Source organism: Labrus bergylta, chromosome 23, assembly GCF_963930695.1.
Source record: "Labrus bergylta chromosome 23, fLabBer1.1, whole genome shotgun sequence".
NCBI classification, from domain to species: domain Eukaryota; kingdom Metazoa; phylum Chordata; class Actinopteri; order Labriformes; family Labridae; genus Labrus; species Labrus bergylta.
Window position 1 is genome coordinate 3493945 of NC_089217.1, and position 12420 is coordinate 3506364.

Genomic DNA, 12420 nt, shown 5'->3' on the forward strand with positions numbered 1-12420 from the left:
TCAGACATTCAGAGTTTATTAACAGAGTATTTACAGTCACAGGGAGGTAACAGGGGACAGCAGAGTGTGGATGTGTGTCACTGTGTTAAGGCTTTTGAGTCCGTGTAGAGGAGATCTGAAACCAGTGCTCTGACTGCTGCTGGGTCCTCGCTGTCTGTGGAGGGGAAAACACAAACATGGCAATGATCAAAGACAATGAAAAACATAGTTTGGGAGCAGATAAACAACACGAGGACTTTTCCCCATTCTTCTTCCTTTTGTAGGAACTCAAACTGTTACCAGGGTGAGCATTTCACTTTTCAGCCATGACAGCTGTGCTGGGGACGGCACAGGTCGTCGGTCCAAACAGAAATATTGAATCAATTAGATGCACAGCAGAGAGTATTGACTGCCTGGGGCGCTGGTAGCCTTGTGGTTAATGCATGCGCCCCCATGTACGGAGGCTGTAGTCCTCCAAGCGGTGGCTTGGGTTCAAATCTGACTCTATCCACTGTCCTGTCTCTAAAATAAAGGCAGAAAAATCCCAAAATAAACCTTTAAAAAAAAAAACCTCTGAGGAGACATTTTTATGTCCGATACTGAACATGACTGTAAACTGTTTTGAGCCTGCCAGTCAGATTTTCCAATCCTCAGTGGAAGATGTTACTCCTGCTTCTGGATGTAAGCGTATACTCAGCTCACGATTGAATACGTGTCACGATACTTGACACATTTTTCATTTTGTAAAGACACAAGATTCAAGTAAATGTCTGATTGACCGAACGATGTCTGTAAACTGTCACCATGGACAACCTCAGAGGTGCAGAGGGGCGCTGGACGCCTGCTGCTATGATGTCACTCCGCCTACCACTTTAGGATACGGATTGCAGTAAAACCACAAGCGAGATCAGCGTTTTATTTTTTTTACTTGTTTTCCTTTTAGTCATTCTGTGCATTTAGTGGCAATTTGTTTTTGCTTGTGAAATCACATGTTCTTCTCCACAGCAGAATATCCCTCAGACACATTTTCACACTGTTCTTTTTCTGCAGATGTCTCTCTCTCTCTCTCTCTCTCTCTCTCTCTCTCTCTCTGTCCCTGGGCTCCTGCATCAGACGTTTGCCACACTGGGTTAGGTAACAAGTCGGTGAAATCACAGTCAAAAGAAACACAACAGGCCCAGAGGTTGAATTATTAACACGGGCAGCAGGAAGCTACACTAACACCGCCATCAGGCTTCAATAAAATCAGCTGGAACCTGAATTTTCATCTGCGCTCTGAATGCTCCAGAGTCCTGCTGATAACATGTGTGTGTGTGTGTGTGTGTGTGTGTGTGTGTGTGTGTGTGTGTGTGTGTGTGTGTGTGTGTGTGTCATTGTTGTTTCCTTCTCGCTGACCAGGTTTCCACTCATTTCACTCTCAGGCGTGGTTGACTAGCTGGTCATCCATGCAGACCAAAGACCGTGGACTAAATTGTGTTTTAATCAGGTTTACGCTCTCCTGTAACATCGTTTCATTCACAACATGCAGGGCTGATAAAAACGCAGCCTGACAGAAGCGGGATGGATGTTGTAGAGGAAGGAAAATATGAAACTATTGTGCACATTTTCAATGATTAACCAGGTTACTGACTTAGTTAAACATCGTGTTAGTCACCGGGAACAAGTTGGTCAGCAACGAAAGAATGATTCAAGAGAGGGAAAGAGTCAGAGGGTGTTTTTTCTCTTCCTGCTTTTGTGCTTGTGGGTTAGAGCCTCTCTGGACACACTCCGGTGTTTTTAGCCAAGTTTACTCACACGCAAGTGATTTATATACACTTGGCTGCAAAAAGGAAACGTTTGATTTGATTCTTCCTCCATACATTTTCCTCCTCGATCTCTTTAATGTGTAGATGTGTGTATAATAAATTACAGAGAGGCATGACAGCTTATGCAACTTTTGTGTTTTAATCGTAAACCTCTCTTTAATTTGTTCCTGTGAGCTGTGTTACTTCAAATGCTAAAACTTGGATTCACCAAACTCTCTTCTTGTAAATGACTCTGTTTTTTTTTCCCATCCTAATGAGCCGACTGGCCCACGAAGAGGTGCGTGCGTCGTTAGATGTGATCATTAGGCTAATTGATTCGCCTAAAGAGCTTTTTAATGTTATCTCTTTCTGCTCTGTTTGTGAGGACGTTTCAGGAGAAAGAAAATCACATTTTAACGCCGCACACATTCTTGTCCTGCTGTTTGAGATGTGCAACTCAAATCACTTAACATATGGCCAACTGATTGGGCATGGGGTGCCAAAGCCCATGCCGCATCCCCTTCCAGAGAGGGAGCGTGGTCAGATAAGGCTCATTTGCATATTTAAAGCTACAGACACAGAAATAGCCTGTTCTGAGCAGGGCTGAAACAGAGGGGTTTATCGACATGATCAAATACAGGATCAGAGTGGATTTAGAACAAGAAACTTCACACACATGTTTTGGGAAGCTCAGAGACTTATTTTTACTGGTTGGAAAGGAGGAGAATATGTGACCTTTAAAAAGTAGTAGATGAATCGTGTCAGCCTTGGTGGAGACTACATTTTTTTAAACATTTATCTAGTTTAGTTTTGGATTTAGGGATTGAGATTCTCAAGCAACAGAAGCTGTTCTCTCAGCAAAGACAGGCAGGCTATCAGAAGAAGAGATTTACAACTAAAAATTCACATGTGGTCCAGAAAAAAAAAACAGAAAGGAAATCTAGTTATGAGAAAAACCGGTGAATGTGAGAACTGTTTCTTTATCCCTGCTACTCACCAACCTGCCAACCCTTGTTAGTAGTAAAAATCTGCCATGTGGAGATCTTTTTTCTCTTCTCGTCCTCATTAGTATTCAAGTTTCGGAGTTTCACAACAGAACGGCAGAAAAGTTGGCGACAGATATTCACAGTTGGTCTCTCAGATTGACAATGAGAGGAGATGTGAATCAGCATCCTTATAAAGAACTGTCTTTAGTTTATTTTTTTTGGTTTTTAACGTACCGACTCCGAGCGCCTTCAGGCGACTCCTAAACTCTGGTCTCTCCTCCAGGACCCTGAACAGGTTGGTGGACTCCATGTGCTCCAGCTCCACCTTCCAGTAGACGTAGATTTTGTGGTTGAAGCTCACATACACCAGACAGGGGCTGTTCTTACCCTCCTTACACGTATACTGACCTGAAAACATAACAAATGACATGTATGAAGGCTGTTCTTTTCAATCAATATGTGGCTGCAGTATCAGGATACGGTCTGTTGTGTGAATCCCAATGAACCCATCAGGACTAATATGAGCCTCTGTAGCAGAGCCAGCCTGCACACAAACAGAGGAGCAAATCTAATCTGCTGTAATGACCCCACAGAGCAGCAGAGAGCAGAGCAGAGAGGAGGAGGGTGAAAAGAGACAAACCCCAATTCACTGAGGAAGATCAAACACAGTCTCTCTTATCCGCTTAATGCTGAACACGTCGTATCAGCTGCTTTGACTAATCGGAGGACTGTTTGTTCAGTCTCTGCAGAAAGGAATATTTAAAGACAGGCAGAGAATACAAGACAGGAGAAGAACGAGCAGCGATCGGGGGAATCCAAAGCTCAATGTTGCCCCCTGCTGGTGTCATGAGATGTTTCGCTTGGCTTTGATTAAATAATGAAAATAAAAAAAGCTTATAATTAGAATTTAAGTTTGAAGGCCTTTTTTTGCAGGCATGATTTCAGAGGGTTATTTTTCAGGTTATTCTCATATTTTTGATTTCCCTTCAGGAGACATTATGGAATTTTGACAAACCAGAGCCTAAGCCGACATAATAAGTGAACGTGCAATATATATTTTTTTAAAACAGAAATAGAAACAGAAACGTTCCAAGAGACAAGAAGACAGGAGAGAATCCAAACTGATAGGTGAGATTGTTTGGAGGAGGTGTCCCTCACCCGCACAGAAGGCGTTGACGTTCTCGTCGAACTGGAACCTCACGACCGTCCGGTTGTGGTCGATGATGTACGTTTGACCGTCCCAGGCGCACGCCACCACCTCCTCCCTGCCGTCTCCCTAAGAACAAAACAAACACATGACCTCATCATGATCATCTAAACAAAAAGTGGACGTCTTTGCTTTTCTGATAAAAGGAGTTAAAAGTGACCCAGCTCACATCTGGTCTTGTTTTTTAGGTTTGTGTCTTGATGAAAAGGAACATCTTTACAAGTTTTTTGCTCATAGTTTAAAATTTCACGTTGATAATTTGGGCTTTTACCGCATCTTTAAATAAACTCCTAAGACACCAGTCGGAAGGTCGAGGGTTCGATCCTCAGCTCTTGCAGCCACATGTCCGATGTGGCCTTGGGCAAGACACTTAACCCCAAGTTGCCCTCGCTGTTTCATCATTTGAATAAATGGATTTGGTCATTCTGACGGTCACGTTACACAGCAGCTTGTGTGTGAATGTGCAGGTGTGATCGGTCCAGGTCAGGTCCATTTAGCATTTACACAAACTCACAGTGACGTCAAGCTTCTGAAGTGCAAAGAGCTGATGATCCACCTGGACGGACCACAGCAGCTGCTCCGAGCTGTCCATCAACTTCAGGGTACCTACGAGGATTTACACAATTAGATTTAGCAGTATAACCTTTAAGTACAGCTGTATGCGTTTGTGTGCAATAATATTCAAACAATAGCACGAAGCACAATGAAGTCGACTCTGAGTTCAGTCCAAACATCTTCCTAAAGACGAGGTGAGAGAATAACCCCTCCACACTCTGACATCTTTGACTAATCATCTCTGAAGTTGCAGTCAACAGATCTGAAGTAGAAGCTGCTGATAGCGTCTCATAATGATCTTGATGAAGTCATTTCTCTCTCCTCTCTGCTGGCTCGTCGTCGTCGTGTCAACCAGAGGGAGACAGTGAGCTGGCAGGCGGAAGCCTTCGGTGATGATAATCCCTCTGCATCCTCTCTTGTTTAAATATTGATGAACTCTCCAGCTGCTCTCTGAGCCGTCTGCCAGAAATCTGCTTCTGCTGCTGCTGCCAGGAGGATCCTCCACACTGGCTAACAGCTCCGCTCCTGAACATATTACTCCTGCTACAGATACAACAAGTGGCACACAAGACATATGGCCCTCGTTTACATCTGCCCTCTGATTGGCTGATCATCCTAAGAGTACTTTAAAAAAAAACATTTCTGGACTCAATAAAGAAATGACACATAGCTGAGCTCAGTTCTCGGCCAGCTGGTGTTCACACCGTCTCAACACGAGGTCACACACTTTAAATGAGAACGATTTTTACTCATCAGGGGTGTGAGGACCCCCGTGCATCATGTCTTTAAGTGCCTATCAGGGGTTAAATACGATGTGAGAAAAACAGTGATTCAGATCTTCACTGGTGCATCTTGACTTTATATGATGACATCATTATGAGCACAGATTAAAGGCCTATAAATGGGTATTGGATTGTTTTTCTCCCCAATATCGATACTGGACCCAAAAATCCGATATCGGCCTGGCCCTACAACAAACACCTGCTTTGACTTCTGTTGAGTTTCTGATTGGTCAAGGAGAAATTCTTGGCACTCAGGTTAATATAATCACACAATCATTTTTGGTATAAATCCCATCAGCAGTGGAAGTGCTATTAAAACATTCAAATTAAGGTTTTTATGTGTTTTAGGGACAGATACAGAATATTGAAGGCGCAAATATTGCACCTCAAAGCGGTCGTCTGAAAACACCTGTAGAGAAGCTTATGACAGCGATCTAAGGTTGGATACTAATTTATGAAACCTTTGCGTTTTAAGGCTCTGATGAAAAGAAGAGAACAACACAGTGAAAATAAAACTTGAAAGGAAATCAGCGACACACAATAAGGACATATTTATGTATAAACTAGACAAGAGTTCAGGTTTGTTGCTGACTATTAAACATGTTTTAAATTCATGACTCACCGTCTAAAGTGCAGAGAGCGAACAGGCCACATTTAGAAGATTCTTCTTTAGAGCCTGTTTAAAAAAACAACAACACATAAATTATAACTCATGAGTAACTTATTCAAAGTTACACCTGACTGAAGAGCTTCAGGTTGAGTGTGTTTGGTACCTTTGCTGATGCTGCCGATAAGATGAGTGGATACGTTCTTATTGTGGATCCGCCCGGTGGTCAGATGGAGAACTACATCTCTGGAAGGTCCCTCACTGAGGAAAAAGACATCGAAGGAGATTTAAAGAGACAAAAATAATCAGAGTTTGTTTTTTTGTTTATATGTCTGTAGCTTCAGTCTGTAAAGGGGTTTACCTCCCAGGGGTGGCAGGGGCCTCCTCTCCTGAGTCGCTGGAGTCCTGTTGGGTCCAGGAGCAGAGCAGGATTGCATAGCCGCAGCCCGGCTGAGAAACCATCAGCTCTGGTAAACCCTCAGGACCTGGATTCACTGACAAGCTGTCTACCTGAAACATACACATTATCGACAGACCTGTTTTCAACCAGCAGGTCTTTGAAACTGTAAATCTATGAACTAATGTATCAACGTTCACCAGTATAACTTCAATCTCCACTCTGCCTCACATTCCCCCTATCAGACTGAGAGTTGAAGCTCAGCGTACCTGCCCCTCTAGAAGCCATTTCTTCAGCAGGACTAGCTGTCCTGATCCCAGGTCTGAGCTCTCAGACGGCTCCTCCCAGCGGAAAGCTCGCACCACCCGGTCTGTATAACCGACCACCAGCTCACTGCGGCCATCACCGTCTACATGTGAAGACATGAGCCAACACTGAAGTCAAATCCAACATGCAGGAATAATAAATGTTTCATATATGAGAACAGCAATAGAGGAAGGTTTTTACCAATGTCACTGATGAGGATGACTTTGGTGTTGGCAGGTATGTGCTGAGTGAAGAGCGGCTTCTGGTCGTCGGAGGAGGAGATGAACTCGTACTGGCTCGACGAGTCGGATTTATTTGCAGCGGCAGCTGTCAGGTCAAAGAGGTGAAACCAGCCCTCTGCACCCACAGCGACCACAAAGTTCTTTCAGACGGGAAGAAAATGAAACACAAGACAATGAAGGGAAACATCTCATCAGAAACATTCATCATGACATCCTGCAGATGATGATTTCCTGACTCACCTTTCCTTTGTTGCAGACATCTCCGACTGCAACGCAGGTCAGCTGCAAAACACACGCGATACAAGAACCACAAACGAACACGTTCAGTTTCAGTCATCTTTGAATAAAAGAGTTTTCAGATTCTGCAAGAGTTGTGTCACAATACCAGAACTGAGAACTTCAATACATGACTATCGTATTATATTTTATTTTGAAAAATATTTTATAGGCGACGGGAAACTGTCAATGGATTCTTGTCTGGTCATGAACATTTTCAGCAGATTTTCTGTATAGTTTTCTTTTTTTTAAATTAAAGGAAAAGTCTGCTCAAATTGCAATAAGATACTGATATTTGAGTCTTAATAATTTATTTTGAAAAATCTCAATGGATTCTTGTTCCTCATGTCCCTGATTGTGGTCATGAATATCTGTACAGATTTTACTGTATAGTTTTTGTGAAAATTAAAGGTAAAGTCTGCTCAAATTGCCCTTAGACGCTTTGATATTTTAGTCATTTTGAAAAATCTGTGACAGGTGACGAGAAACTTTCAATGGATTCTTGTTCCTCATGTCCCTGACTGTGGTCATGAATATTTCCAGCTGACTTTACTGTACAGTTTTTGAGATAATTAAAGTTTAATTCTGCTCAAATTGCATTAAGACACTGATATTTGAGTCATATTCAAAAAAATATCTTTAATTTATTTTGAAAAATCTGTGGTAGGTGACGAGAAACGTTCAATGGATTCTTGTTCCTCATGTTCCTGACTGTGGTCATGAATATTTTTAGCAGATTTTACTGTATCGTTTTTGAGATAATTAAAGTTTAATTCTGCTCAAATTGCAATAAGACACTGATATTTGAGTCTTAATAATTTATTTTGAAAAATCTGTGATACGTGACGAGAAACGTTCAATGGATTCTTGTTCCTCATGTCCCTGACTGTGGTCATGAATATTTCCAGCTGACTTTACTGTACAGTTTTTGAGGAAATTAAAGTTTAATTCTGCTCAAATTGCATTAAGACACTGATATTTGAGCCATATCCAAAAAAATATCTTACATTTATTTTGAAAAACCTGTGACAGGTGACGAGAAACGTTCAAACCGTCAGTCTCAGCACTCACCATGCCCACGCAGGTTCTCGTGATCCACGGTTTGGACTCATCATTTTTGTACACCAGCAGTTTTCCACTCGTGTCTCCCACAACCAGCTCGTTCAGCTACAGACAGAAGACAGTTAAAGACAAGGGAATGAACAAACACTGATAATAACGCGACCCTTGGTGTTAATTATAAAGGGTCAGGTGTCCAGCTCCTCTGCATGCTCATTGGCTCATCTGGTTTGTGTTTTAAAATATATATAATATAATATAAAAGTTGAACTTCCTTACAGAGTCGTTGTCTGCGTCTCCCAGACAGATCGCATGTGGAAACAGAGTTCCTGTAAAGTCCAAACTCACACGCTGAACGTAGTTTAAAGCCCGCATGGCCGCTGAGGGAAGCTAAACGTCACAGCTGATGATTGTTGTTAAACATTTCTGCAGCTGAGGGGAAAAAAAACGCGTAATTACCAGAGAGCATGCAAACGTCATCGCTTGGTTTATTAAATATCTCTCTGTTGAGTTTCTTTAAAGCTCAGATAAACAAGTTTGCCATGTAAGTAGCTGTAAAGGCTGCTTTTTCAGTCAGCGCACACAAAGCTTCTTCCTGGTAAACAAAGGCATGTGATCTCAAAAGTACGGCAAGTAAGTAGAGACAAAAAGATCGTCTTCGAGAATCTAAAAACGGTAACTCTCGCTTTTTTTCTGTTACTACTTTTCTAACTGCGCAGTTTGCACACATAGAGAGTAAAAGTATAATTGCAAACTGGATGACTGAATATTCATTTTAAAATATTTTCAAATAATGCACCTATAATCTGAAAATTAAAACGCGTTTCTGTTACTGTATTTTCATTTTAAAATTAGATTTTTCATTTGAATTAAGACACACATTTTGAAAATGAGAAAGCAAATGTAATATTCTTCTTCATTTTAATTCTAGTCATTTTTTAAGTTGAAAACTAAAATTCAAATTTGATAAATTAATCATCATTTTATTTTTGAGTCAAATAATACACTCATATTCTAAAAAAATAAAAAGCATTTCTGTTAATGCATTTGATTTTTCAAATTAGCTTTATCATTTGAACTTTGATCACTAATCGCTTCCATAGCATACTGCAGGTGCCGCTATCTTTTAGTTGTTTTGTTATCCCCAATGTATTATTTTATTCAAACGTTTGACCTTTTGCACATACATATAGGCATATATGTGTATAGTTTTGTTTACTATTAAAAAAAACAAGAAAAAATGTAGATCTGATTCACAATGTGAAGTACCAGCATTGTCCTCTAGAGGGCGACAATCAATCACAGGTTTTCATGTCAGAAAGCAGCAGAGGCAGGAGGGAGGAGATGTTTACACAAATATCATGAGCAGTCAGAAGTCCAACACAGGAAGAGTAGTGATTTTAAAAATGCCATTAGCTCAATGTTAATGGGTGGGAGGATTGTTTATTCTGTTTTCTTCCCTTCGTCTTTCCTCCTCAATCATTATTTCTCTTCTTTTGTTTATCAGTTTATTAAAACCCTTTCCCTTCTGTGTGAATTGTATGAAAAAACAATTTTGTTGAAAGTTGGTCAGGAGAAGTTTGCTGCAGGTTTCAGTGAAACTCTTCCCTGCAAAGTTTTTATAATAATGCTCAAATCAAGTGTTTGCATATTTTAATTTTTTATCTAAATCGTTTAGTTTTATGTACAAATCCACGTCAAAGTTTCCACGACTGTTAAACTTTTACAACATAGTTCCTGAAAGTAACTTTTAGCACACTCGTTGGATGAAAGAAGTTTCAGTTAAACTCCTGTTGTAACATGTTGTATCCGTGTTTGTTGGTGCACCTGCTGAAAGAAAACATTGTGAGAAAAACGTTTTTTAATGACAAACAAATTCGATTATCCTTTAACATCATCACACACAAAGATTGCATGGTCGATATGGTTGCTTGTGGTTTTTTTGTTTTGCTTTATTGTCTCCCAACAGATAAAAAAGGAGAAGAGGCTGAAACACATAAAGTGGTTTAAGGGGAACTCGGGCGCCCAGATGTCATATTAATTATTACACTCAGCTATGACTGGAAAGCCCCTCAAGAGAACTGAGCGCCCTCCCAGCCTCTGGAAGAGCAGCAGCAGCAGCAGCAGAGGAGGGAGAGAAAGTCCTCACAAAGCGCTAATTGGACTCTGGAAGCACACTGACAGGGCATGGATAGGTTTCAGAAAGCCTGGCGGTGGCGGAGGGGTGCAGGGGGAGGCTGAATACAACCCACGCTTCTTTTCTAAACTCTCTTGCTGCGCTGAAAAAAAGAGGGGAGGGAGACAGAGAGAATAGAGGGGGAGGGAAAGAAAAGAAAGTATTGGTGGTGGGGGTAGGGGAGGAGGGGGCTCCTCAATGCAAGCTTGATTTTGAATGCCACTGCCAACGCAGAAAAATTGCACAATTTATTACAATCCGCTCTTCAGGACCGAAATAAAGAAACAGAGGAGGAGGGTGAGGCTGTGGGTGAATAGAGGTTATCTGCACACACATACACACACCCAAGTTACTTATACAGGAGACGAGCATTGGAAGGGACACAAAGATAAAGCACTTCATGCGTAAAAAGCTGAAATATTACGCACAAAAAAGGTTTGAAAGTAAATCTTCCTCTTTTTTATTTGTTTTTGTGTTATTGATCACTCACGCCTTGCACTATATGCAAACGCAAACACGAACTCTATGGCATCAACTTATTTTTGTTGGACAACTAATGGGACCATACAATTCACCACAACTTCAGAGAAATCAGAAATGCATGCGTAACGGCTGAATTACGCACAAATTACGCAGGAAAGGTTTGAAGAAGAACCTGTTTGTGTCATGACTTCTCTGTTTTATTGAACTTGAACACACTACTCATACATACATGTTTCTAATATGATGTACGGAGGGGAACAGTCATAGTAAAAAAGAAGATTTTCATGCATTAAAAAACTGAAAACTAATCATTCCTAACCCTGGCTCCTCTTCTTCTGGAGGATATTACGCGTCCACGTTCGCGTGCACGCGCAATCACACTCAGAGAAAAACAGAGTGGGTGTTTTTGCTCCTTGTTTTGTTCCGCGCTGAAAGACTTGTTTTATTATTCTACACTTTTTTTCAAAGCGACAATAATCGACAGGACTCGGCGCGTCGACGCTACTGTAACCATATCGGGTGTATCAAATCATACACAAAGCCTCCTCCCAAACTGCTTCTTAGGGCCCCTCCGCAGATTTGCGCCCCTTCGTTCCGCCTGTGCGCGGCTGATGATCTGCTCTAATCAAAGTGGAAAATTCGGCCTCTGGTGCACAATGGAGCCTCAAACGAGCGGCATTCAGACGCGTCTGTAATGTTAACAATAAAACTAGAGCAGCGAATGACTGATTTACATTCAGAGATAAAACTGCAGCATGTGGAGAGTTGTTTTAAGTCCGGATGGTTTGTTTGCTGCGAGCAGAGCTGTCTTTCAACATCACAGCTTGAACCAGCGCTAAGAAAACCTCAAAATATAAACCAAAGTATGGATACATGGAAGTTTATTTTCTGCCATGCTGGATAGGTCTTCTCTGGAGAATCAGGAGGTTATTTAATTTGACAAAACAATCCCTTCGAAACCAAATATCTGATTCACTTTCTTCTTCTTCTCTTTTGAACAACCGCTGGATTTGATTCCACTCCTCAAACCACTGATTGATTTGATGTCACCTGTTGAAATGAAAGTGTTAAAAGTCATTTTCTGTGTTAAAGTTCAAAGTTAGTGTGTCTGCTCAGTGAAATATGAGGGGAAAGTCCCAGCCCAACCTTGGAAAGACTTTATTCAAGATGTGATTTTTTTTTTTTTTTTTTTTAGCTCAGTAAAGAACTGATCGTTTTTTCACAAGTTAAAAGTTATTTGTTAAAAGATCCATTCGGGTTCTAATGTACATGTTTTTCTTTATATTTAGTCCCGATAACGATGGGAAAACTGTCATTTTTAAAGGTTACAAAACTACATGAATGCATTAATCAAACATGAGCGTAATCAGGGAGTTTCGTTTGGAACAAAAAAATAAAGATTTGGAAGTTGCTCTTGCTCATTACGCACAGAGAGCGAACATGTTGTCCTCCACTCTTCTCCTCTCCGTTGAAACTTTCCGTTCTGTTCCTCCACTCACCTCTGTGACACTCGTGATAGATAGAAAGAAAGAAAAAACTCACCACTGACTGTTTGTTTAGTGCTTCAAGTGGCACGCGTCC

General features: G+C 41.1%; 2 protein-coding genes across 3 annotated transcripts in view; one reads left to right on the plus strand and one right to left on the minus strand.

The window, feature by feature from the left end:
* On the minus strand, positions 1–8802 carry itfg2 (integrin alpha FG-GAP repeat containing 2). Of its 2 annotated transcripts, XM_020646559.3 has the most exons (12): positions 8460–8797; positions 8193–8288; positions 7086–7127; positions 6805–6985; positions 6567–6706; positions 6262–6410; positions 6067–6161; positions 5916–5969; positions 4471–4562; positions 3908–4025; positions 2984–3157; positions 1–154 (listed from the first exon to the last, which is right to left on the minus strand). In XM_020646559.3, exons 1-12 carry the CDS (start codon positions 8553–8555, stop codon positions 78–80), a joined length of 1314 nt encoding a protein of 437 aa, XP_020502215.2. In that variant the 5' UTR covers positions 8556–8797; the 3' UTR covers positions 1–77. The 2 variants fall into 2 exon arrangements, with proteins under 2 accessions (XP_020502215.2, XP_020502216.2); XM_020646560.3 differs by lacking the exons at positions 1–154; positions 2984–3157; positions 3908–4025; positions 4471–4562 and adding an exon at positions 4569–5054 and having other exon boundaries at positions 8460–8802.
* Positions 8803–12158: 3356 nt separating this feature from the next.
* ascl1a (achaete-scute family bHLH transcription factor 1a) overlaps positions 12159–12420 on the plus strand; it is a 2147-nt gene continuing 1885 nt past the window's right edge. The window contains exon 1 of the mRNA XM_020646598.3: positions 12159–12420. This exon is cut by the window's right edge and continues 875 nt beyond it. The gene's annotated coding sequence lies outside the window, so the exon portion shown is untranslated.